Below are 20,592 nucleotides of genomic sequence, written 5' to 3'. Positions count from 1 at the left end.
TATTTGAAAACTTGGTGCCTCTTTGAAGAGAGTCCTTCCTTCATTACACGTGTTTTCGCTGACTCTTTTCTCTTTGTTCTCCTTTGTTTATACCCACAAACACAGAAGGTGAAATGGAAAATAAAAGCTTTTCCCTCTTTCTGCTGGGGAGCAAATGACACTTCAGGCAATTAGCATCGTAACAATGGCAGCCAATCTCTGTAATGCTTTGTTTGCCATCAATGCTGCTGAGTCCTCTAATTCGTTTTGGAGGAAAATCAATGCTATTTGCCAAAATAGCTGTCTCCAAATGTTTAAACAGGCTGGGCTTAGTGCAGGAGTAGAGTGGCCTGTGTATTCCCATCAGTCTTGCTGATTCCCAATTGGATTCCTGCAAGGTTTAAGTTCAGAGTGCACCGTAACCTCATAAAACAGTTAATCTTCAACAGAATCCCTGAATTTGTTAATTTAGTGCACGAAACCTCATCTGTCAAGTTGACTGATAGCTCCAATTGAATCCACAATGACAGAAAAATTGTTTTCCTAGGCTTGGAGAGAGAGAGAGAGAGAGAGAGAGAGAGAGAGAGAGAGAGAGAGAGAGGTGATCAATTGCTGCCTGCAGGAACAGGAAATGGAGTTTTGCGCAGAGATATTAGACACAAGGGTATCAATACTGGATAAGCTCTCATCCAGACAACAAACACCCGTTTCTTACCAAAGCTGCGGTTGCAGGAAAAACCTGCTTTGCCATTTGCTGTGAATGGGTCTGCAGGGGTTATCCGACCTGCTTCAGAATTCTGCTCACAACCAGGATGAACACAACCATCCAGCTGTGTTCAGACTGGCAGTAGTGCTGTGTGAAAAAACAAAACAAAACAAAAAACTCCCATTTTTCATTTCAATGGGAAAGCTACACTGGCACTGCGGGGGTGCCAATGCAGGGGGGTACCAGTGCAGGGTTGCCCAGCACTAACCCTGAACCTGGCTTAACTTTTGTGATTCAACATCCTCAGGAAACTCTATTTTACGTTCGTAGTAGATGATTTTGGAATGTTGTATAACCTTAACCTAACTGCGCAAAGTGGGCAACAGTTAGACTCAGGGGCCACAAAGGCTCTGTATTCATAATTATTCATTTTTTTGGAGTTAATTGTATAATTATGAGTAATCTGGATAATAACAAATTGGTTTAGGAACACATACCAGCTAATTTTTTGCTTCAGGTCCATCCCCCAGGGAATAAATCAACCTGTGCTGCCTCCATACGCCGACATGTGCTCATTTGTGCAGATGGTGTAGTTCAGTATGGTTTGCATGGACAAAATATTGGGCTGCATGCAGACGGATCACATAGACCTTCACGAACAAGAGCAGAATCTAATGTGGACACTCTGAGCTGTGCAGACATGGGAAATATCATTAGAGCTATAGTTACTGACAGTCTGTTTGTCCATTTCAGCCATGAATTCTGTTCATCCCTTTCACAATTATACATTGTGATACTAGCTCTTAATGATCTGGTCAAATAAAGAAATGAAATCCTATTGTTAAATAATAAAAATTCACCACTTTTCATGAGGAAATGTGACCAGCCTGTTAAAACCACAGACTCATACATGGAGGAAATAAGTTTGCTCAGAGGTCATAAATGCTTTTTAATGAATAGTTTCTTTCAGATTAGAGACGCTCTGTCAGACCTGACATTTTGAACTCATTTGACAAATACCAGCATGGGGTTAATCATTATTAACATACTACCAACATAGTGCAGGGACAATTGAGCAGAAAACCTGTGTTATTTTTTCTTGTAATTAGGGTTACGTGCTTTAAATGAGGTTAGAGTGAATTCTGTATAGAGGTAAATGAATCAAACTGTAGAGCAAGAAAACAAATTAAACTGAGTTCAACCAGACACAAAACCCTTATTATTTGTTTTATTTCTAGATCAAATGTTCTGTTTTTTGTTCTTTTATTTATTGTACTTTCTCAATTTCATCATTTTATTATCTTTTTTTTTTTTGGAAATATTCTGATGAAATATAAACAATTGTTCCAAGGTTTGTTTCCCACAAAGCAAAGCTTTATGTCAGTCACACTTACCTCTTACACAGTGGAAAAAGAAATATAGATCTGATATAGAGTTGATTTCTATGAATGGAGAGATGGATCAGTCTGTTTCTCTGCTACTTTCACTCTCTGCACATAATGCATTAGTGTGTTATATGATATAGCCCCTCATTTGTTTAACATAGGCTGATTATTGAATTATGGTCATATTGCATTAGCCAATCTGAATATGAAATAGCCCAATAAATAATATGTCAGCACTACAGTCTGTTCCAGTAATGCAGGAAGGCAACAGGTAATTCTGATATAAAATGCATGACAGCATTTGTTACATCTTACCAGTATCAAATCACTTTGTGAGCTGCACGTGTAGCTTCCTTCAACGTGTTCATTATACCCTTACATGAATGTTTTGATTAATTAAATAAGAACAAGCATCCTGACTAGTTTTAGACTAACTGATTCAACATTGTGCTCAGGTGAGACACTGAACCACTACATTTGAAGTGTTTGCACATGTTGCTTTAAATAATGAGTGTCTCTGTTATCTCTGTAAATGCTGCGTCTAACCAACAAAGGAAGTTATTTGAATTAACCCAGTTGAACCACACTTATCTTTGCAAACTTGGGTGGCAATTTTGGTTAAGACAAGAAAGTGAGAAAAGAAATTAAGAAAAGAAATGAGCTATACTCATTATATATTACTATGTTGACTTTTACAGCGGCAAAACTTTATCCTATGGCAGAGTTATGTTTTTACATAGGAAAGCTTACCTCTTCAGAACATGAAAAAAAAACCCAAATTATAGCTGTGGCAAAATAAAGGCAAAGTAAAGTTTTTAACATTCACCACATTCACTATGCTAACGTGTATAGACTTGGGCCAAGAGAAAGATGAGGAAAACTGAGCTCACCACTCTCACAGCAGTGAGGCAATTAAAGAAATATCAAACCCCTTCTGTGGGCTGGGCTTTGCTAATGGACTGTATCGTTATCAGTTCATCAAGAGGTACTTTCTCCGAAGTCTGTTCTTTTACAGCCATGAAATTATTATTATCAACTTCAAATGCATAAGCTAGTGGCATTTGGCTTGGAACATGAGCCTTCAAAAAGCACTGTTGAAACATTTTCCCTTTTGATTTCAGCCTTTGCTATCAGAGGGTTTCCTGGATCAAGCTGGTGATATTCCTGTAGGAAAACCCCTCTCTAGTGTGCACATTTCCATGGAGCTCAGTACCCCTGAACCATCCGTTTCACTTCACCTAGCCCCTCAAACACAAGCTGCCCTGGGCATTACAGCTGTCACTTCTCATCACAGCATCAAAGACTTCTCTGTCAGCTGTAAAGCAGGAGCTGGAGGGGCTTTTGGAAAATATTTCCTCCCTCTTTCTTTCCTTCCATTCTTCCTGTCTTCATGGTGACACTGGTTTGTTTGCTTTTCAAGAATTAAAACAGCACTAACCAATTAATAGTCAGCAACAAGTAGAAAGAATTTCGTTTTCATGACCAAGTCAAAGAATAAAACCTCTCTTGACAGAAGAGAGCTCACATGTCTTCTGACCTCTTGGCCCCAACTCAACTGATGCTTCCTGTCACATGGAACATAATGCAGTTTAGGTAGTAAAGCTAAGGTTAGCTCTATGGTCTAAAACACCTTCACTGGCTGACTTTTTAATGCTTCCAGCCGACTTTTTTTTTCCTGTAGTCAGTGTGGTTGTGTTGGTTGCTATAGCTGGACATGCTAAGGGCTGTAGCTTGTTAAGGCAGATAAACACATTGTTTAATGTTATTTTTCAATAACTCTTTAAATGGTGAGGATCTCTGGTACTAGAACCCCATAAATGTGGCTTGTGCTAACTTCATAGGTATGTTGTGCCTACTTACACTGGAGCTATGAATAGCAAATCTCTGCTAGCAGGAAGGGTTTAGCAAACGATCAATTGGTCAGAGCCTTTTGCTTTAAAACAGAACATGTGTGGAAAAAGTGTGTTTTAAAAGCCCAAAATGTCAGCCCCTAACTTTATCAAATGCAAATTCTACTATCGTAACTTGTACAGGCCTGTACAGAGACTCTAGTAAGTCCCTCAAGCTGAAGAGACGTAATGACTTGATACGAAATTTGCCTTGAATCCAATTCTATGGCCCAATTTCAAGGAGCTATCTGTAGCCCCTTTCACCCCCATCAAAGATGTGCTCCAGCCATGTTCAGTATACACCTCCCAGAAGACAGAAGCAGCTGCAGACTTTGAAAAAAACACCAACTTTCCATCTGCCGAGACCTTAAAGAGAGACAGATAGAGCGTGAGGACAGGAAGAGGTTAGGTACTCATGTGGAAAAGGAGCCCTCTAGTAGTAATTACGCTCTTGGCCATTACTCTTTTCTGACCACCAAACCCCCCCAAGGAAATACTAAATCTTATTCCTCACATTTACTGTATGATCTTTGTCTCGAAGGAGACCTGCTCCTGCAATGCATTTATTCCCAGAGCAGACATTACTCTTGTGACAGAGACCCAGGGCACCAATGAAGGCTTCCCCAGAGAGCGAGCAATGCACTGCCACTGAATCCAGTAGTATGTAGCCTAATCTGAGCAGAAGACAAGTGTGTGTGTGTGTGTGTGTGTGTGTGTGTGTCTGTCTGTGTGTGTGTGTGTGTGTGTGTGTGTGTGTGTGTGTGTGTGTGTGTGTGTGTGTGTGTGAGATCGGGAGACAGAGAGAGAGAATGAAAGATATACGACAGAATAAAACAGCGAGGGACAGGTGAGCAGATTGTGTTTAGAAGCTATGAATAGCTGCTCTCAGCCTGAGCCGAGGCACAGGGATCTAATGTATTTGTCCGTGATGAGTGTGTGCATGCGTGCGTGTGTGTATTGTGTGCACGTCTGTATGAACGCATGTGTTAGCAGACAAAAGTCTCTTTGTGGAAGTGATGCCATAGGAGAGACTTGATTTATCACTATGCGTTAGAGAAAGAAAAGAAGCAGAGAGGGAGGCAGTATGACAGCTTTATCAGTCCACTGTTCCAGACCTCCATTAGCACACTGTGCCAGAGGAGGAAAACACAGATGGATGTGTGTGTGTGTTTGTGTCTTTAGACACTTTGGGAGGTGGCTCCTTACCAGTGGGATAGTCTCGTCCACATACTGGTGCTCACATTTGCTTATCTTTTATTCCTGCTTGGATGTTTTTTTCGAGCTTGTCTTTCTTTTGTCTTTATACTTTCTTTGTATAACACTGAGGTCAATCAGTGTGTGTTTATATGAATGTTAGCTTTTCAAAGTTAACAGGTGATGTTGTATCCTTCTTGATAATAAACAACCAATTCCTTTAGCTTCTTTCATTCAGTCTGACATAACATTCACTTCAGTTGCTGTAGCAGTTGCTAGGAGTACCTAATGTTCCTTTCATAGATGAAGCTATCTCAACTACAAAGTCCTGTTTGGTCGAGTGTTTCATAAAAAGGGGGAAAAGGGTTTGAGTGAGGCTTGGTTGTACCAATGTATTAGCAAATTCATTACAGAGTTTATGTTGAAAGTTCTTAGTAAGCACTAGCTTAATAAGTGCCAACCCTTTTATAATGGAGGTATGACTTTATTTTATTTTTATATGTATATGACATGTATGTATGTATAAAGAAAGTGTGTCCAGAAGAGTAACAATTCTTGACTCCATGATCGTCCATGATGACTCCCTTCACTATGGTAACACTAGTCTCAATGCATATGTCTAGTATAAAGCTACACCAGCTACACTTTGAAACTGCACCTGCACCTGTTACAAGTAAAATAATTCAACCATAAAGGCAGCCAATAATGTAAAATTCAGGTTTCACAAAGCTGAAAACTCAATTCTCATAAACAGAACAAAATGTCACTTTTTTCCAGAGGAGCCAAAAATATACAAGAGCCTTATCGCACAAAAATGTCACCCAGAGAAGACGCCAACTGGAGCTGTTACAGCTTTTTTTTTTTTTTTCACGGCCTGTGTTTGTGTGCATCTGCATATCCTAGATAGGTAATGACGAGGCACAGTGGAGCACGGCTCTCTCAAAGTCGGGGTTAGAAATAGCTGGTAGCCATACCAACAGAAAGAGATGTATGGTTTTATGACAGCCAAGCTGATGGGGGAAGAGAGAGAGCTGAGATGAGAGACAGAAAATGGGAAAAGATGAGTATAAAGAAATAGACACAGTCAGGCAGACACACCTGGCCTGCAGAGAGAATCAAAATGTTCAATTTCCAAACCTGCTGGAGAAACCAGGACAGATAAGGTGAATCAAAATCCCCCTCCCCAGCAGCTATCAGCGAGGTGCTCTTGAGCAAGGCACTTAAGTTCCGACCTCCCAGCAGGGCTGCTCAGTGGCTCACAGTTGAGGAGTGTGATTGAGATGGACGACTCATAAATGTCACTATGTATTACTGTATCTCTATGAATAATGAAGCAGAGTGTTTTGCTGACACAGACGGAAAGTAAAAGCACTGACCAAGAACTCGCAGCCTCTTCTTGTAGGTCTGAACTGAATCTTACAGTAGCTAGTCTGCAGTGTGCCCTCTAAGGATGCATAAATCAGCTGTGATAAACTGGGAAGAAAGCCAGTGGAATTCATTATTGTGACTGGTCTAAGCAGATCTCAAGCCCAAGCTCTAAGTTAAAATTAGGTCTGAGAAGTTAAGAGAGCAGAGAGGACATCATCCAAACCTTATGATGGAAGATCAGTCAGTGACTGGTGCAATGACATTCAAACAGAAAGATATAAAATGCCATACATGCTTAATAGATTAAAAACCAGAATAAAAACCAAACAAAAACAGTGTAATTGTCATCTGATATTTTAATGTTAAAGGTTTGATTCTGATGCATCTTCCACCTGTCTCTCACAAACATTGCTTGAGGCAATTTGACCTGCTTACATGTTACTGTTTCTCTCCTTCTCTGACCACATGAGATCAAACACATACCCAGCACTTTCAGCAACACTACACTGGAGCACCGAGGAATGGCTTAAGGCCATGTTTGCAGCCTCCGCTCCCAGTGTGGCTTCTCAGCAGCTCAGGGTGTTGCACATTTCACAATTATCTGAGCAGCCCACAATTTAGCACTCAGAATATGTGATAGTTATTTCTATTGTTGTTTTGCAATTTCATAGGTGATTTGAGTGTTTTCACTTTCCGTGTAAATGGTCAGGGAAGATATTTTCATGGCATGTGGGATTTTGGAACAGTTTGGTAGAAGAATGAGAATCAGACCTACCAGTCTTTCATTTTCTGCAGAAGGTGAGATTGGAAAAAGCTTACTGAGGAACTGAAGAAAGTCTCTTACATGCTGAAGGCATTTAACTTTATTGCACTTAGACCAAGCACCATGGTGGGATTCTAAGCCCTGAACTCACTCATGCTAATGGCATCTGTATAGCAAAGGTTGGATTGGCCAGTCCTCGCTATAAATGCCTTCAAATTTCAAGCTGTTGTTGTAGTGCAATAAAGCTGTTCAAGGGAAAAGGGGCATGCACTCAGATGTCAGAAACATGTTAGCAGCCAATGCTGTGCCACAGACATTAAGTCCAGACTATAAATCTTTGGACAGAACATTTTTTTCTTCATGTTCTCTGCTTCAACACATTCAATTTTAAATAAAATAATGGTCTCTGCTTTAATCTGAATAGGTTTAGATCAGTTCTGAAAGAGCTGTGTGTGACTAAAAGCACTTTTAACACATAGTGCCCAACATGCAAGGATTCAAAAATAATTGGACACTTGGCTACTAAATGTTTCTTGAGTAGCTGTGTGTCATTTCAGCCTATGCTCAAAAGAGCTCACACGTGGCTCAGAGTTGATTGAGAGTCATCTGTAAATATAAAGAGTAAAGTGATTTAGTTTGACTTCTATCTGTACATTTACTTTTGAGCCCCTAAACTCTGGGCACTGTGTGTTAAAAGGATTGTATCTCGCAGTTCACACAGTTCTTTCTTCTGTTGTAAATCTACTCAAATTAAAGCTGGGACTTAGCACTTTAATGTAGTATCATTATTTTTACTTCAAATTGAATGTGCTGAAGCTCAGGGCCTGAAGAACAAAAAATGTGTAACTGGCCAAACACTTATAGTCTGGACTGTGTAGTATTACATCAAATGCAGTCTGGAAGACTGTGAAGTGCTTGGACACCAATTCCTGAGCTGAATAAGAATGATAACAGCTACATCTTTCAACTTGTTTTTACTCAAAATGTATAAGAAATAAAGCTTACATCTGCTATACAGTCATGCAGATATTATTGGTTTTCTGTGTCGAGGTTTTTAGATATCCAACTCTTTGATAAATTACATCTGACACTTGCAGTTGAGTTTCACTGGAGCTTTTTTCTGCCAAAGAAATAATTCAAATGAAAACTGTTGCAAGAGAGATGTGTGATATAAGAGTAATCGGGACAGTGTTTCTGGAAAGTAATGTTGCTGTTGAGTTTTCTAAAAGTTATTGTGCTTTGTGAGACCACAAATGAAGCTGCATTCACTTAGATTGTATTGGGGCTGTGGTGAAAGCTTCAGAGTCAGAGTCTGCAAAACAAATCTGGACGCAAAATTGTTTGCAAACGGATCTTTTAAATGAAGTAGAACAAATGTGTTGTTTTATAGATAATCTCTAATCTCTGACAAAGCAAAACTGAGCTAACTATAATCCTTAACCATGTAACAACTGACAGCTATAATCCCAGTACACTCTGTAAACTCTCTCACTCTCTAAATAAAACAATATCCCATCTCAAAACTTCTTATGGTGGCAAATATCCTGCAGGAGCTGTCACATAATCCAGGAGAGCCTAGGGCCAACCGTTGGAGACAGGGAAGCTGTGGTGTCGGGTTTGGTTTGTCGTCGTACCCAGCTGGGTATCCTGCCTCTGCACACGTGCTTCTATTCACATTCTCAAATAATTTCCCTCCATTTCGCTACTCTGCTCCAGTAATCTACCCTGACATTCAGGGAATATTGAAACGGTAAAAGGCCAAGTGCACTCAAACACACCTCCGCCTCTTTCCCGTCGCTCCCCTCCCAACATCTTTCTAATTTCTTCTCTGTGAAAGAGTCTTTGCTCTCCTCTCACTCTTCTTTCCCTCTTTGTAGAACTAATTCAGCTTCACTGCATATGTCTCTTCCATGATGCCTAATAACATGGTGCTCCACATCTTGACACTTGTCATTCATGTGAATACTCCATCTACATAATACAACAGAGTGATCATTATTCATTATGTGGCCAGTCACATTACATGGTCTGAATAAACCTAACCAACAATTAGTGAGTATTTCAGTTTCTTTAAAGTGAAATAGTGTGCATGAACAGAGTTGTTGAAATTCCTGAAAACTGAAGTGAATGACAATAATTCTCCTCTGGTTTCTTCTCTGTCATCAGTGTGCCCTTCAGTGAGCCATTTAACCCCCATCTGCTGCAGTGGAGCTGCTCTGTGGGCACTGCTTGGAAACTGTGGTGTTTATGGTCAGGTCCAGGACAGGATTCACGTAACTGTGCAGGTGCAGTGATTGCCTGAGTGTGTGTGCACAGTGAAACTGCCCTCAATAAATTAAGGCAATTAAAACACCATTTTGAAGTGGTCCACCCAAGGCTTCTTCAACTCAGGTATAATGTATCTTATTGAGGCTTTGAGGTTGGAGGTGGTTGGTGAGTTTGGCTGGTCTAAAGATGTTAGTTAGGCTTGTTAAGTCTTTCCAACATGTGATTTGATTGAATTTAATTTATTTTTGATAGCTTGTTTTTGATGAGCTCGTTTGATTGTTTTTGTAACTGATTACTGATGGTGTGTAAGGTTCTTTTAGGTATGTGTTCAGTGAAGAGTTCTTTATATAAATACTGTATATGTGTTATGGTTTAAAGTGGGTTTGGAAAATTTCAGTGAAAAGATGATATATGACCTCATTGGAGTTCAGTAACCTCTTAGAAATTGTGACATGAACCTTTCGACATTTTTTGTCTGGTTTTGAGTGTTAAAGTATTTGATGTAGTATCAAAATACAATGTAATTATATGTAAGGTCACACAAATCACATGCTTGTTATATGCACGCTCTGGACCAGGCTTTTTGGGGAGTTAAAGTTGTCCATATCTCACAACTGTTTCAAAAACATTTTAAAATGTACCTTTTACATACACGGACTAGGAGGCTCTAGCCTCTGTAAAGCTCTGCGCTAACATGTTGACATTTAGCAGGCATAACATTTTCCATGTTCACCAGCCTAGTGTTAGCATGCCAATATTTGCTAATTAGCACTAAACACAAAGTACTGTACAGATGCTGAATGTTATATTGAACCAGACTCTACAGGGGTTGATCACATTGCATTAATGACCTGTGGATATCAGATGTCTTCTGAATTACTGATAAAACTCTACTAAAGACACAGCTGCCTGAAGTGATACCACTGTAAGAGGATAAATGCAGAATAAATAATAGATAAGAAAAGTTGGTAAATAGCCCTTGATTACTGATGCGTAGAGGGTAGCAAATATTTCAGTTAAGCTGGGAAATTAGCTGGTTATCTAAATGCTGGCAGTCAGACATTTTCTCCACCATATCAGAAAACCTGCAATCAACAGATTTGGTATTCACTGCAACGACAGGCTTTCTTTCTTTCTTTCTTTTTTTTTTTTTTTTTTTAACTGCAAGCTTAGCAAAACTGTAAGGGTCCATTGCAAAATTAATTTCTCACTTGTGTAAACATTTTGTTTGTAATCATACTAGAAGTGAACAGCATCAGAATGCTAAATTAACTAGCAGGATGTTTGGATAATTCCAAATCGTACTTCTTATGGTATTATAATAGGCCAAATTTCCCTCTCAGAAAGAGGTGCTGTTTACTCTAAATACAGGGAAATGGTTTTGTCTGCATTTGTCCCTGAGACACACACTCACTCACACAGACATACACACAAGGCTTACTGACCTGCCTTTCAACAACCTCTCAAAGTAATTATGGCTCACAAAGAACAAATAAAAACATGTGCACTCTTCCAAAGAAGATTCAGACAAGAGATTCCCTCATCATTACAATCAGAAATGAAAGGGGCCAGATGCATAAAACTGTGTGCTGCAGAGTTTTAGTATATTACATAGTATGTGCATGGTTCTTGTGAAAGTCAGTTCAAAAAATTAGTTACTGGTGCACTTGTGCACGAGCTGGATTTCCTCTCCCACATACAGTAATAGATAGATACACCCTTAATTAGCTGTTTGCATATAAAAAATCAGTTCTCTGTTCTAATTTGTAGACTTGTCAATTAAAAAACAAAAATTCACAGAATATGTATGTTGTACTTGCAAAAGGCTCAAGCAATACTAAAGCAGCCATCCTCCAGTCTGTGGTTGGTGCATTAATTCATATCACATGCATTTGTAAATCATCAAGAGCAGTGAAAAGGTAATATGAAAGGAAAATGTGGTTTTGACCGGCATATTATTTTGTAGATATTTGAAAAGAAGCACAGAATATCTGGCAGACAGATACTCTGACAGAGTTGCAAAATGGTAACATCTCCGACTTACACATGAAGCATGCATGAGGCGCACACATTTTCACAGCACATTCAGTTTTTATAAATATCAGTTAATGTGTGGGAAATGGTACATGCATGTGTTTTGTTGTTTAAATAATGTGATCTCGTTTGAATAGCACGCCACTTTCGGGCATGTTTGGCGTGTAATTTGCATTTTAAACTTTTCACATTTAGTGCAGTTTTAGTTAGGGTTAGGGGTTAGTCAGTAGAGAAATGACGTGGAATGAAAAGCAAAACAAGCGAACTGATAACGTGAAATAACTTCAGAAAGGAAATGGGTGTGTTATTCATATGCCATTGAGTGACACAGGTTGATTTATGTTGTACACCTGGCCCTGGATATCAATATTTTATATTAATACGTTGGTTCTTACTACAATAAACTACAATAAACACACTGTACAATCCATATATCAATAATATTACATTAAAGAAAAAAGGAGTTTGAATTACAAAGACATATGTAGCATTTGCTTTTTTTCCAAATTTTCAAAATATGTTCTGTGTGTGCAGCTAGCTTAGTCACTGCACTGTCTGTTTAAATCATTTTTCTATGTAAATATAAATGACAAGAGAATTTTAATCTCTTTAATAAAATATGCATTTGAGGCCTGTGGCAAGAGAGCACTGTAAAATTTGAAGCAATCATAAAAGAGCTAGCGCCTTTGATGTTAAGATGAAACAAATGTCTTGTTTGGCGGAAGCGCTCTATTTTTCTCTGTTTCTTTCTCTCTGTCACACACACACACACACACACAGAGTATGAATTAGTTTCATTAACATTTTAGGAAATGGAGAAGTCACGTGTTGCATCCCTTTATAAACACTAATCCCAGTAAATTTAAAAAGGTGCATCCTGTTATGATAATAACTGTTTGGATAGTATTGGTGGTTTGATAAAATGTCACTCTAGACTTTTGACTTGTCATAACAGCACAAACACAGGTGCGACTAATAACATGAATCATATGGCTCAGTTCCCTTCAAGCGTTCCATCAAGCCCTCCAATAAAACAACATACACAGTGCGGGCCCTGAAACTAGAACACTTCAGTGGCCTATACATTGTAAAGGTAAGATAAACTCAAAACTTTTAAATGTTTAAATATTCAGGACCTAATTAAGGTCAGCTCAACTGTTTTTCTTTTCAATCTACCAAGCACTCTGCATGGAATTAATGACTGTTCAGTATTATTGCCGTACACAGCACCACAGCATGGTTAATAAGAAGGTGGCTGATATTGCCAAGGCCAATAATGCTACTCAGACGTTGTTTACAGGCCACAGACGGACCACTTGGCTGGACTTTTAAGTACTGACCCATTTTTCAAGTTACTACAATTAAAAAAAACCTTGTTGGAGAACTAGTAAAACCTTAACTCATTTCCAACAACATTTCAATTACCAAAATTATAAAACGAGTGCTTTTTACATACCCCATATCTACATAATTAGATATGGGGTATATGTTTCTTTGACATATAAATCTGCATTGCAGCTGTTGCTGGGATTCGCTCTTCCCAAGTGTTACCTGCTCATTCTCTGCTAGTTCTCTGCTAGTGGACAAGTAGTGGATGAAGTTGGTGTTGTTGTTTTTGAAAATCACTGAAAACTTCAAATCAAATGCAAAATGAGTTATTTATAACTTTATGACAGGAGAAATTACATATGCAGAACTCTGAGCATGCCTTTTCATACAGTATTATGCTCTCATAGTTATGTATGCATATATGCACACATACACACACACACATACACATTCTGGCATGTACACCAAATTAATCTCTGTGGTGCCTGTGCTTGTATGGCTTTGTGTGTGTGTGTGTGTGTGTGTGTGTGTGTGTGTGTGTGTGTGTGTGTGTGTGTGTGTGTGTGTGTGTGTGTGTGTGTTTCCTGTGTGCTTGAGTGGCTTCAAAGGGAATCTGTAAATAATAGAGTGCAATAAACAATAGACTGACAAGAGGTCACACTGTCTGATACGTTTGTTACTAGTCGACGTTAATTTGTTCCCTTACAACACAATTCAGACTTTTCAAGACTCTGATACTAGAATACAAAAGTTAACAAGCAGATGAAAAATCAACATGGATGCCTCTGCTTACATGACTCTGAGTTCATTGAGAAACACTAATTCATGTCAAGATATTATTTGTGTGTATTCCTGTATGCAGGCAGTTTGCTTGGCTTAGTCAAAGAAATACAAATGTGTGTTTGTCATGAGTGTGTTTCGCTGATGATTTGCACTGACCAGTTTTCATCGAAATGAATGGGCCCCATGTTTGAATACCTCATGCAACATTTACTGCATTCATGTTAGATGTTTTCACTGAATACTGTCTACTGTCCTCTGCCTCTTCACCTCTCCTCTAATGCCTCTTTTCTGCTATTTCCTGGAGACTTGTGTTGTGTATAATCAGACAAGCAATTATGGGTTGTTTTGAGCGTCTTCGTCATCGTCTGTCTCTGTCTGGATGTCCATGTGCCTCAAACACACAACCACTCTCTGAATGGTCATTGATGTCACCTTTTCTCCTCCTCCTCCTCCTCTTTCTATTTACCTTTCGTGAACCTTTTTTCCATAATGAAAACCACAATGGCTGCTGCCCAATTAAACAAGCACTTGTTTCAGGAAGATTAAAGCCATTACAATTAGCCATGAAAAAAAGAGAGAGGAAGACTAAAACACACATCTGTGTGTTCATGTGCCATTTAGCCAAGCTACAGGATTTAAAACAATTAAGAAAATGTGCATATCTTGGAATGTGTGTGTGTGTTCATATACAGTGTATGCTTAGTGGCTAAGAGAAAACACAAGGGAAAGGATGGCAAGCAACAAAGCTTAAGATTTGTGATGCATTTTATTTGTAACGTCTGCGATGTTCTGCACTTTCAACAGCCTAATGCTACTAAAGACCTCTTCACTCACTACCAAGATTTATTCCAGTCTACATCTTGTGTAAGCAGGTGAAATGAGAGGCAGAGGACTGGTTGAGACAGATATGAAAAACAAACAAATGATCTAAAACTCTTCCCCACTGGCTAAGCACAGCTTAGACAAATGTCTTGACATTTCCAAGCAATGGAATATGAATCACTCTTCATTACCACAGAAACATGAAAACAAACTCCACTGGGTAGCATATCTACAAGGGCAATGCATCACTTCATGTATATGTATATGTGTGTGTGGCTGTGTGTTTCTCACTACTCTCAGTGACTCTCCCCCAAAGAGGATGACGGAAAGCTGCTGCACAACCTCTCCAGTAGAACTTTAACAAAAGTTACCGAACAACAGTTTTAGTCCAGTTCTCTTAAACCTTAAGTCCTGAATGTAATCACACAGGTTGTTATCATCTGACAGTGTTTAACTTTAAAGAAACTTATTTACATATCCGCCAAAATTACACACACACACACACACACACATCACATTCACCAATTAAGAATTGAACTAATCCTAACACACCTTCTGATTCATCAAATCACGTCAGTACAGCAAAACAACTGCAAATTACTTGGTCAGTCATAAACAGCCAAGTAATGAAACCCATGTAAAACAAATTGATCCCATTATGTCCACATGCTACACCCAGAGTTGAGCTAGCTTGGTGGCCGTTTTAAAGAGAGGAATTGTGAAGACGTAATAGCAATAGCAAAACACTTTTAAATTTTGTCTGCAGAGGTTCCCACTATGTGGAAAGCTATGTTTAAACAAAGATGAGAAACAAGCATTTGTGTTGTCTCTGAGCTGCTGTGTCGCAAATGAAAAATGAATAATTTGGCAAGAGTTCTATTTCCCTTTCTAACCATGCCATATAAAGTTTAAAAAAAAAATATGGATTGATATTAAACTTGTAATAACATTATAATGGTTCACTGCTAACGTTGCCTTAAGTAAGCATCATTAATAGTCCATGCACCATGGGGAAAACACACAGGCTCTGAGAAATGCAGCTGTGTCATCATGTGTGTGTTGTGTAGAGAGGCTTCTTTTGTATACTGACTTTTATGATGATGACATACAGTATACCAAAGTTTATGTAAATCCGTCTGAAATGCACATAACTCATTGATAACCAGGTCAAAATATGAGCTGTGAAACATCCTACTGTGTCTGTGAACACAGGCATAATGTACAAGTATTTACACATACGCAAAACAGTGTGTACAGAGGAAAAGCTTAGGAAAGGAAACCTGTTGCAACCCAAATACTCCAAATAAACCAAATACTTATTAATAACACAAGCAAGAAAATGAATAAAACAATAAGTCTGTGTTCTCGCTTTTAACCATGTTGGCACAATCCAACTGCTACTGGATATTGTTTTACTAACCACTAATACTGGTGATTCAGAATAAAAGAAAATTTTCCTACTTCTCAACCATTTTAAAAATCCACTGGATTAGCTAACAGTGCACTGTCACAGCTGAAATGTTAGCATATTACAAGCAGGTGGAGAGACATGGTTTTCACATGGGGCTGCAGATAGACATGATGCAGTTGAGATTTTACAGATGCATTACAGGGTGCATAATGGCTCCTCTGCAAGCCTTGGTGTCCTTCAGTTACCCATGAAGCTCTTCTCTTAGGCCTACACATTTGCTTGAAGTGAATAGAAAATCAGTATCTTATGCATAATATCATGTAACAGGCAGTATTTCATATTAAGGTAGTTAATATAAAATTATGCCCATTAGTCAATCAAAAGGTCAATTAGTGAATCAGTAGCAAACACATGCTGTTCAGTTTGTGACTGTGGATGAGTGTCAAGTGTTCCTAGACCCAATCCTAGACCATGGCAATAATGTCTCAACTTTGAAATTCAAAGCTCAAAGTTCGATATCACTATTCCAGTGTTCCCTTTTAATATCCTCCACAGTAACACATTCACACCTGAGAACCAGCAAATCTCACTGAGTGCGACATTCAAATGACTTCACCTGAATTGTGCAAGAGCCCAGCAGACTGATGACAATGATGGATGATAGATGTACAAAGACAGATTAAAGGATACCCCATTAACACTACTTTTTTCCAATGTGAGAGCACAAACCTCGGAGACGAGCAGTAATTTGGGTAATTTTGCTCCTCGCTTCACCCTTTTCTTTAATGACAATAATTATCTGTGGAAAACATCTGTAGGATGTGTTGTCTCCCCCTCCCTTCCTCGGCCTCCTTTGTCTGATCAATGTGTTTTCTTCTCGTCTCTTTCTAAATCACCCCTGTGCCTCTTCTTCCTCCTCCTCCTGCCATTTCGCTTCTTAACACTTACACTGTCACTGTGCCCCGAATCAGTTTCTCTCAGTGTTGTGTCCTCTCTTTCATCATAACCTACCAAACAAATTAACACCTACTTTAGTCCGTTTCTATAGGATTCTCAGTATGAATGAGGTATACCTGAGAATGGACATTGTATCTGGTTCCAAAGCAATTTTCTTCTCTCTTAAATTAACCCTCTTTGCACAGTATGGTGTTCCTCTATCACATTTGGAGTCTGGGGTATTTAGGCAGTGCAGAAATTGGCTGAGGCTCTTACTCACCCCAGTGGTTTCTCCAGTCGACTGGCTGGTGATCCAACAATCTCGCCAAGAGTACAGAACGCCTGCCCCAAAAAGTCCTGGAAGGAAGGAAGGAAGCAAGGAAGGAGGGAAGAAAAGTTGGTATATGTGGAGTGGACCCATGCAAATGAGAAATTCAAGAATTGATTTCTTCCAAAGAAGCTTGCTCGCTCATGCGCCTTAAATTTGGCCTGTGCACCAACACACTGAGCCAAAAGTAATTGTGTTTTTTGGGGCAACATCTTTGTTTTAAAAAAAATGATTGATTGGTTGTAGTAGTGTCATGGGACACCATTTTATATTATGCTTGCAGATTGTTATCTGCAGCATAAGGACTTGATGGCTGGCTGTCAGCTGTGAGTCAGAAATTGTGCTCTCCTCTTCTCTCAGAGACACAATAACTGTGATCTGCTCATCAATGTGACAACATATCCAGTTTTGGTGTGAAATATGAAGCAAGTGTTTTGAACTGAGCTTAAATGCTACTATAACCATACACACTATGTATAATAATAAGCATGGTTTATAGTGCTTCCCAACTGGTCTAGCCTCAGGATCAAAACATTCCCTGAGACATCAGGTCACGATCCTAATGTACGGTAACTTAACACTGGGGCCGTCCCGTAAAAGTCTATGTTTTTGAGCCATCAGTCAAGAAGACCTCAAGATGACCTGCATTTTGGCAGTCAGATCATGGTACTTTCTTTTTAGCTGCGTCATTGTACGCAAAGCTGCACAGGAGCAACAGCATGGCAGGTTGTCAGCTTTACAAACCAAGATTCGACTAAAGTAAGGACATTCCTGCCTTGTACCCATTCAGTTTTCATCCACCCATTTTATTCATGCTATCCTTAAATTTTAGTTCACAAAATTAAAACCAAAATGACTTTGGTTTGGTTCAAGGCTTAATATTAAAAAAAAAAAGGAGCTTTGCAGAAAGAGAGTGCAATTAGGGCTGAAAGCCAATATTTCAAAAAATAATGAGAGCAATGCAATAGCAGTTACAACTACTTCAGGCTTATTCAGCCTACTAAAACTATGTTTACAGCATAATATGTCAAACTAAGCCCTAACCCCAGCCGCGATTATATGACCCAGGGGAAGCATAGTTTTACCAGGAGGGAAACATTATTGGGAGGGGGAACAAACTTGAACAAACTGACACAAGGCCAGCATCAGTAGGCTTCCTCTACTGTAAAACTGCATGTTGTTCAAAGTAATTTCAAAGATTTGTTTGTTTGTTTGTTTATTTTTTGGGAATTGTAGTTAACCAAAAGTAATCACAGCCCACTCAGAATGAACCTGTGGCCCACTTATGGACCATGACCAACCTGTTGGGAACCACTGGTTATTGTGGAGGATAACAGACACATGTGATAAGATGGAGAGATTCAAAACACGATGAACAATGACAAGAAACATGATTCACAAGCATGTGGGGAATTAATGGAGACACTTCTTAGAAAGAGACATGGTTTCATTTATAATGTGTCTTTTATCACCCAGCATTGATCTGGTATGATCAAATTTTTGACAGGGCAGACAAAAAAATTTGCAGTGTTTGGTTTCAATATAGCCCCTTTTGAACTAATCACAGGCAGGATGAGGGACAATACAAACCAAATGTCCTCAACTTTAGCCTTGGCAGACAGCACACACTAAATAATTCAACATCACCAGCTATGGTGTGTTACATTTCAGTGAGTCTCTGTTACAAAAAGAGCCTGGAAAATCTCACCATCTTCATCATGTTACAAGAGCACTAAAACTGCTGGAAGACCAAATTTCTTTTCATATGATGGCCATTGTTGAGCCCTTTGAGACTGCAACAATGGTTATGAGCTGCACAGACAGCCTGGCCTGGCTCTCAGTTGTTTCATTCTGATCAGTGACACCATCCTTCCTCCTGAGAGAAGGATCGTTAATGTGAGACAGCAGCCATGCAGTGTCAGAAGTGAGAGAGGTGCTGGGACCTACGTTGAGTTCTGCAGGCTTCCAGAAAGGTTGGGCAGCAGCAGCAATAGCAACAACAACAATAACAATGACAACAACAACAACAGAGCACATCATATATCAAGAACACAACAACAAAAACCTAGCACTCCTAGCACTGCTCAAGATCACAAAGAGTGGAAAGACAACACATACTGTGACATGAAGTGAAACTTAAGCACTAGTGATGAAAAAATGCAAACCCCAGTCATCCAAATACGTCAAATAATCATCAACACTGATTATTTCGATATCAAACTTAGGTCAATGCTTCCTGTCACCATAGTTTCCAGTCTCGTGGTCAAAAAACAACTGGTGTTTTACTGGTGAAACACAATAACCATGTACAGTGCAGTCTAATACATTGCTTGAAATGGAAACTAATGGTTAAAAGCATTGTGTTTTTCTGCATGATTGTACAAGTTATTGCACAATGCCTATCACTACAGTGCCACTACTACAACAAATAAAAAATATATAAGACTCAGTCAAAGATATGAAGAAATAGAAACTGCATTTACAGCACTATTACACCATTGATAACCACTGTTCAATTCTAATAACAAAAAAAAAATGTATTTGGATATTTCTGTGATCAGGCAATAAAAAGGGTTTGCTTTATTTCATCAACCATGCAACAGGCAGCATCCAATCAAAGCATACAGAAACAGAAAAGCATAAACATTGCCACCATTAGACCACTGATAAGACTGGTTGGCCAGTCTCAAATCATGTCGAACACCATATTCCATCAAGCAGTATTTAGTTTTTTCATTTTCAGAGCCATTCAAGCCAATAATTCCAATTTTACTCAAGACTGGCCTCCATTTATCTGTGGTTCAGGGTCAAAATAAGTACGTGCACTCACATGTTTGGACAGGTCTGGACTCTTGGAGTCCACATCGTACCTGAAAGGACACAAAAGAAAAGCAGTAAAGCCACTTTATTAAAAAAAAAAGCAGAGGAGACTCTTATTTAAGTGAGGACATTTTGATTGATACACTCTTAAAGGAAAGATTTAAAATGAGCCCTGGTGATTTGTCATCAGCAGAAGCAGAAAGGAGAGACTTTCAGCTCAATGCACTTATCGCTTATCAGTTTAAGGACATTCTGTGAATCAAACATCTGGCGTAGGGAAGAGGAGAAAGGTATGAATTGCAAGGAATCAATACAGAAAAAATTGCAAAATAAAAAAATATGATAATATTTAAGATAACATTTGCATTAGCTAAATTTAAACTTAAGAGTATATAAAGAGTTGAGTGGACATTGTGAGAGATAAAAGAAGACAGATGTGCAGAATTCAAAATGATAAAAAGATAAAAAGAGGACAGGATCTTAGTATCTTTTCAGATGTTACTATCTGTGAGGCGGAATAATTGGGGAAGGGTTCAACGAGACCCTTTCGCCTCTTCCATAATAATGAGTGGTGGAC

At 39.0% G+C, this 20,592-nt stretch overlaps 1 protein-coding gene across 5 annotated transcripts in view; it reads right to left on the bottom strand.

Moving 5' to 3' along the window:
• cpne5b (copine Vb) overlaps window positions 1–20,592 on the bottom strand; it is a 106,855-nt gene that overhangs the window by 49,308 nt on the left and 36,955 nt on the right. For 2 of the 5 annotated variants that reach the window (XM_041033751.1, XM_041033749.1), the window contains exons 5-7: window positions 20,026–20,065; window positions 19,143–19,157; window positions 17,148–17,224 (exon numbers count right to left, since the gene is read on the bottom strand). In XM_041033751.1, coding sequence (XP_040889685.1) covers window positions 17,148–17,224; window positions 19,143–19,157; window positions 20,026–20,065 — 132 coding nt within the window. Of the gene's footprint in view, window positions 1–17,147; window positions 17,225–17,865; window positions 17,869–19,142; window positions 19,158–20,025; window positions 20,066–20,592 lie in introns of all 5 variants that reach the window. The other 3 variants (XM_041033748.1, XM_041033750.1, XM_041033747.1) reach the window with 2 other exon arrangements.

This window comes from Toxotes jaculatrix, chromosome 3 (genome assembly GCF_017976425.1).
Source record: "Toxotes jaculatrix isolate fToxJac2 chromosome 3, fToxJac2.pri, whole genome shotgun sequence".
Taxonomy (NCBI): domain Eukaryota; kingdom Metazoa; phylum Chordata; class Actinopteri; family Toxotidae; genus Toxotes; species Toxotes jaculatrix.
Note: the sequence above shows the minus strand (reverse complement) of the source record. Positions and strands in the feature narration are given on the sequence as shown.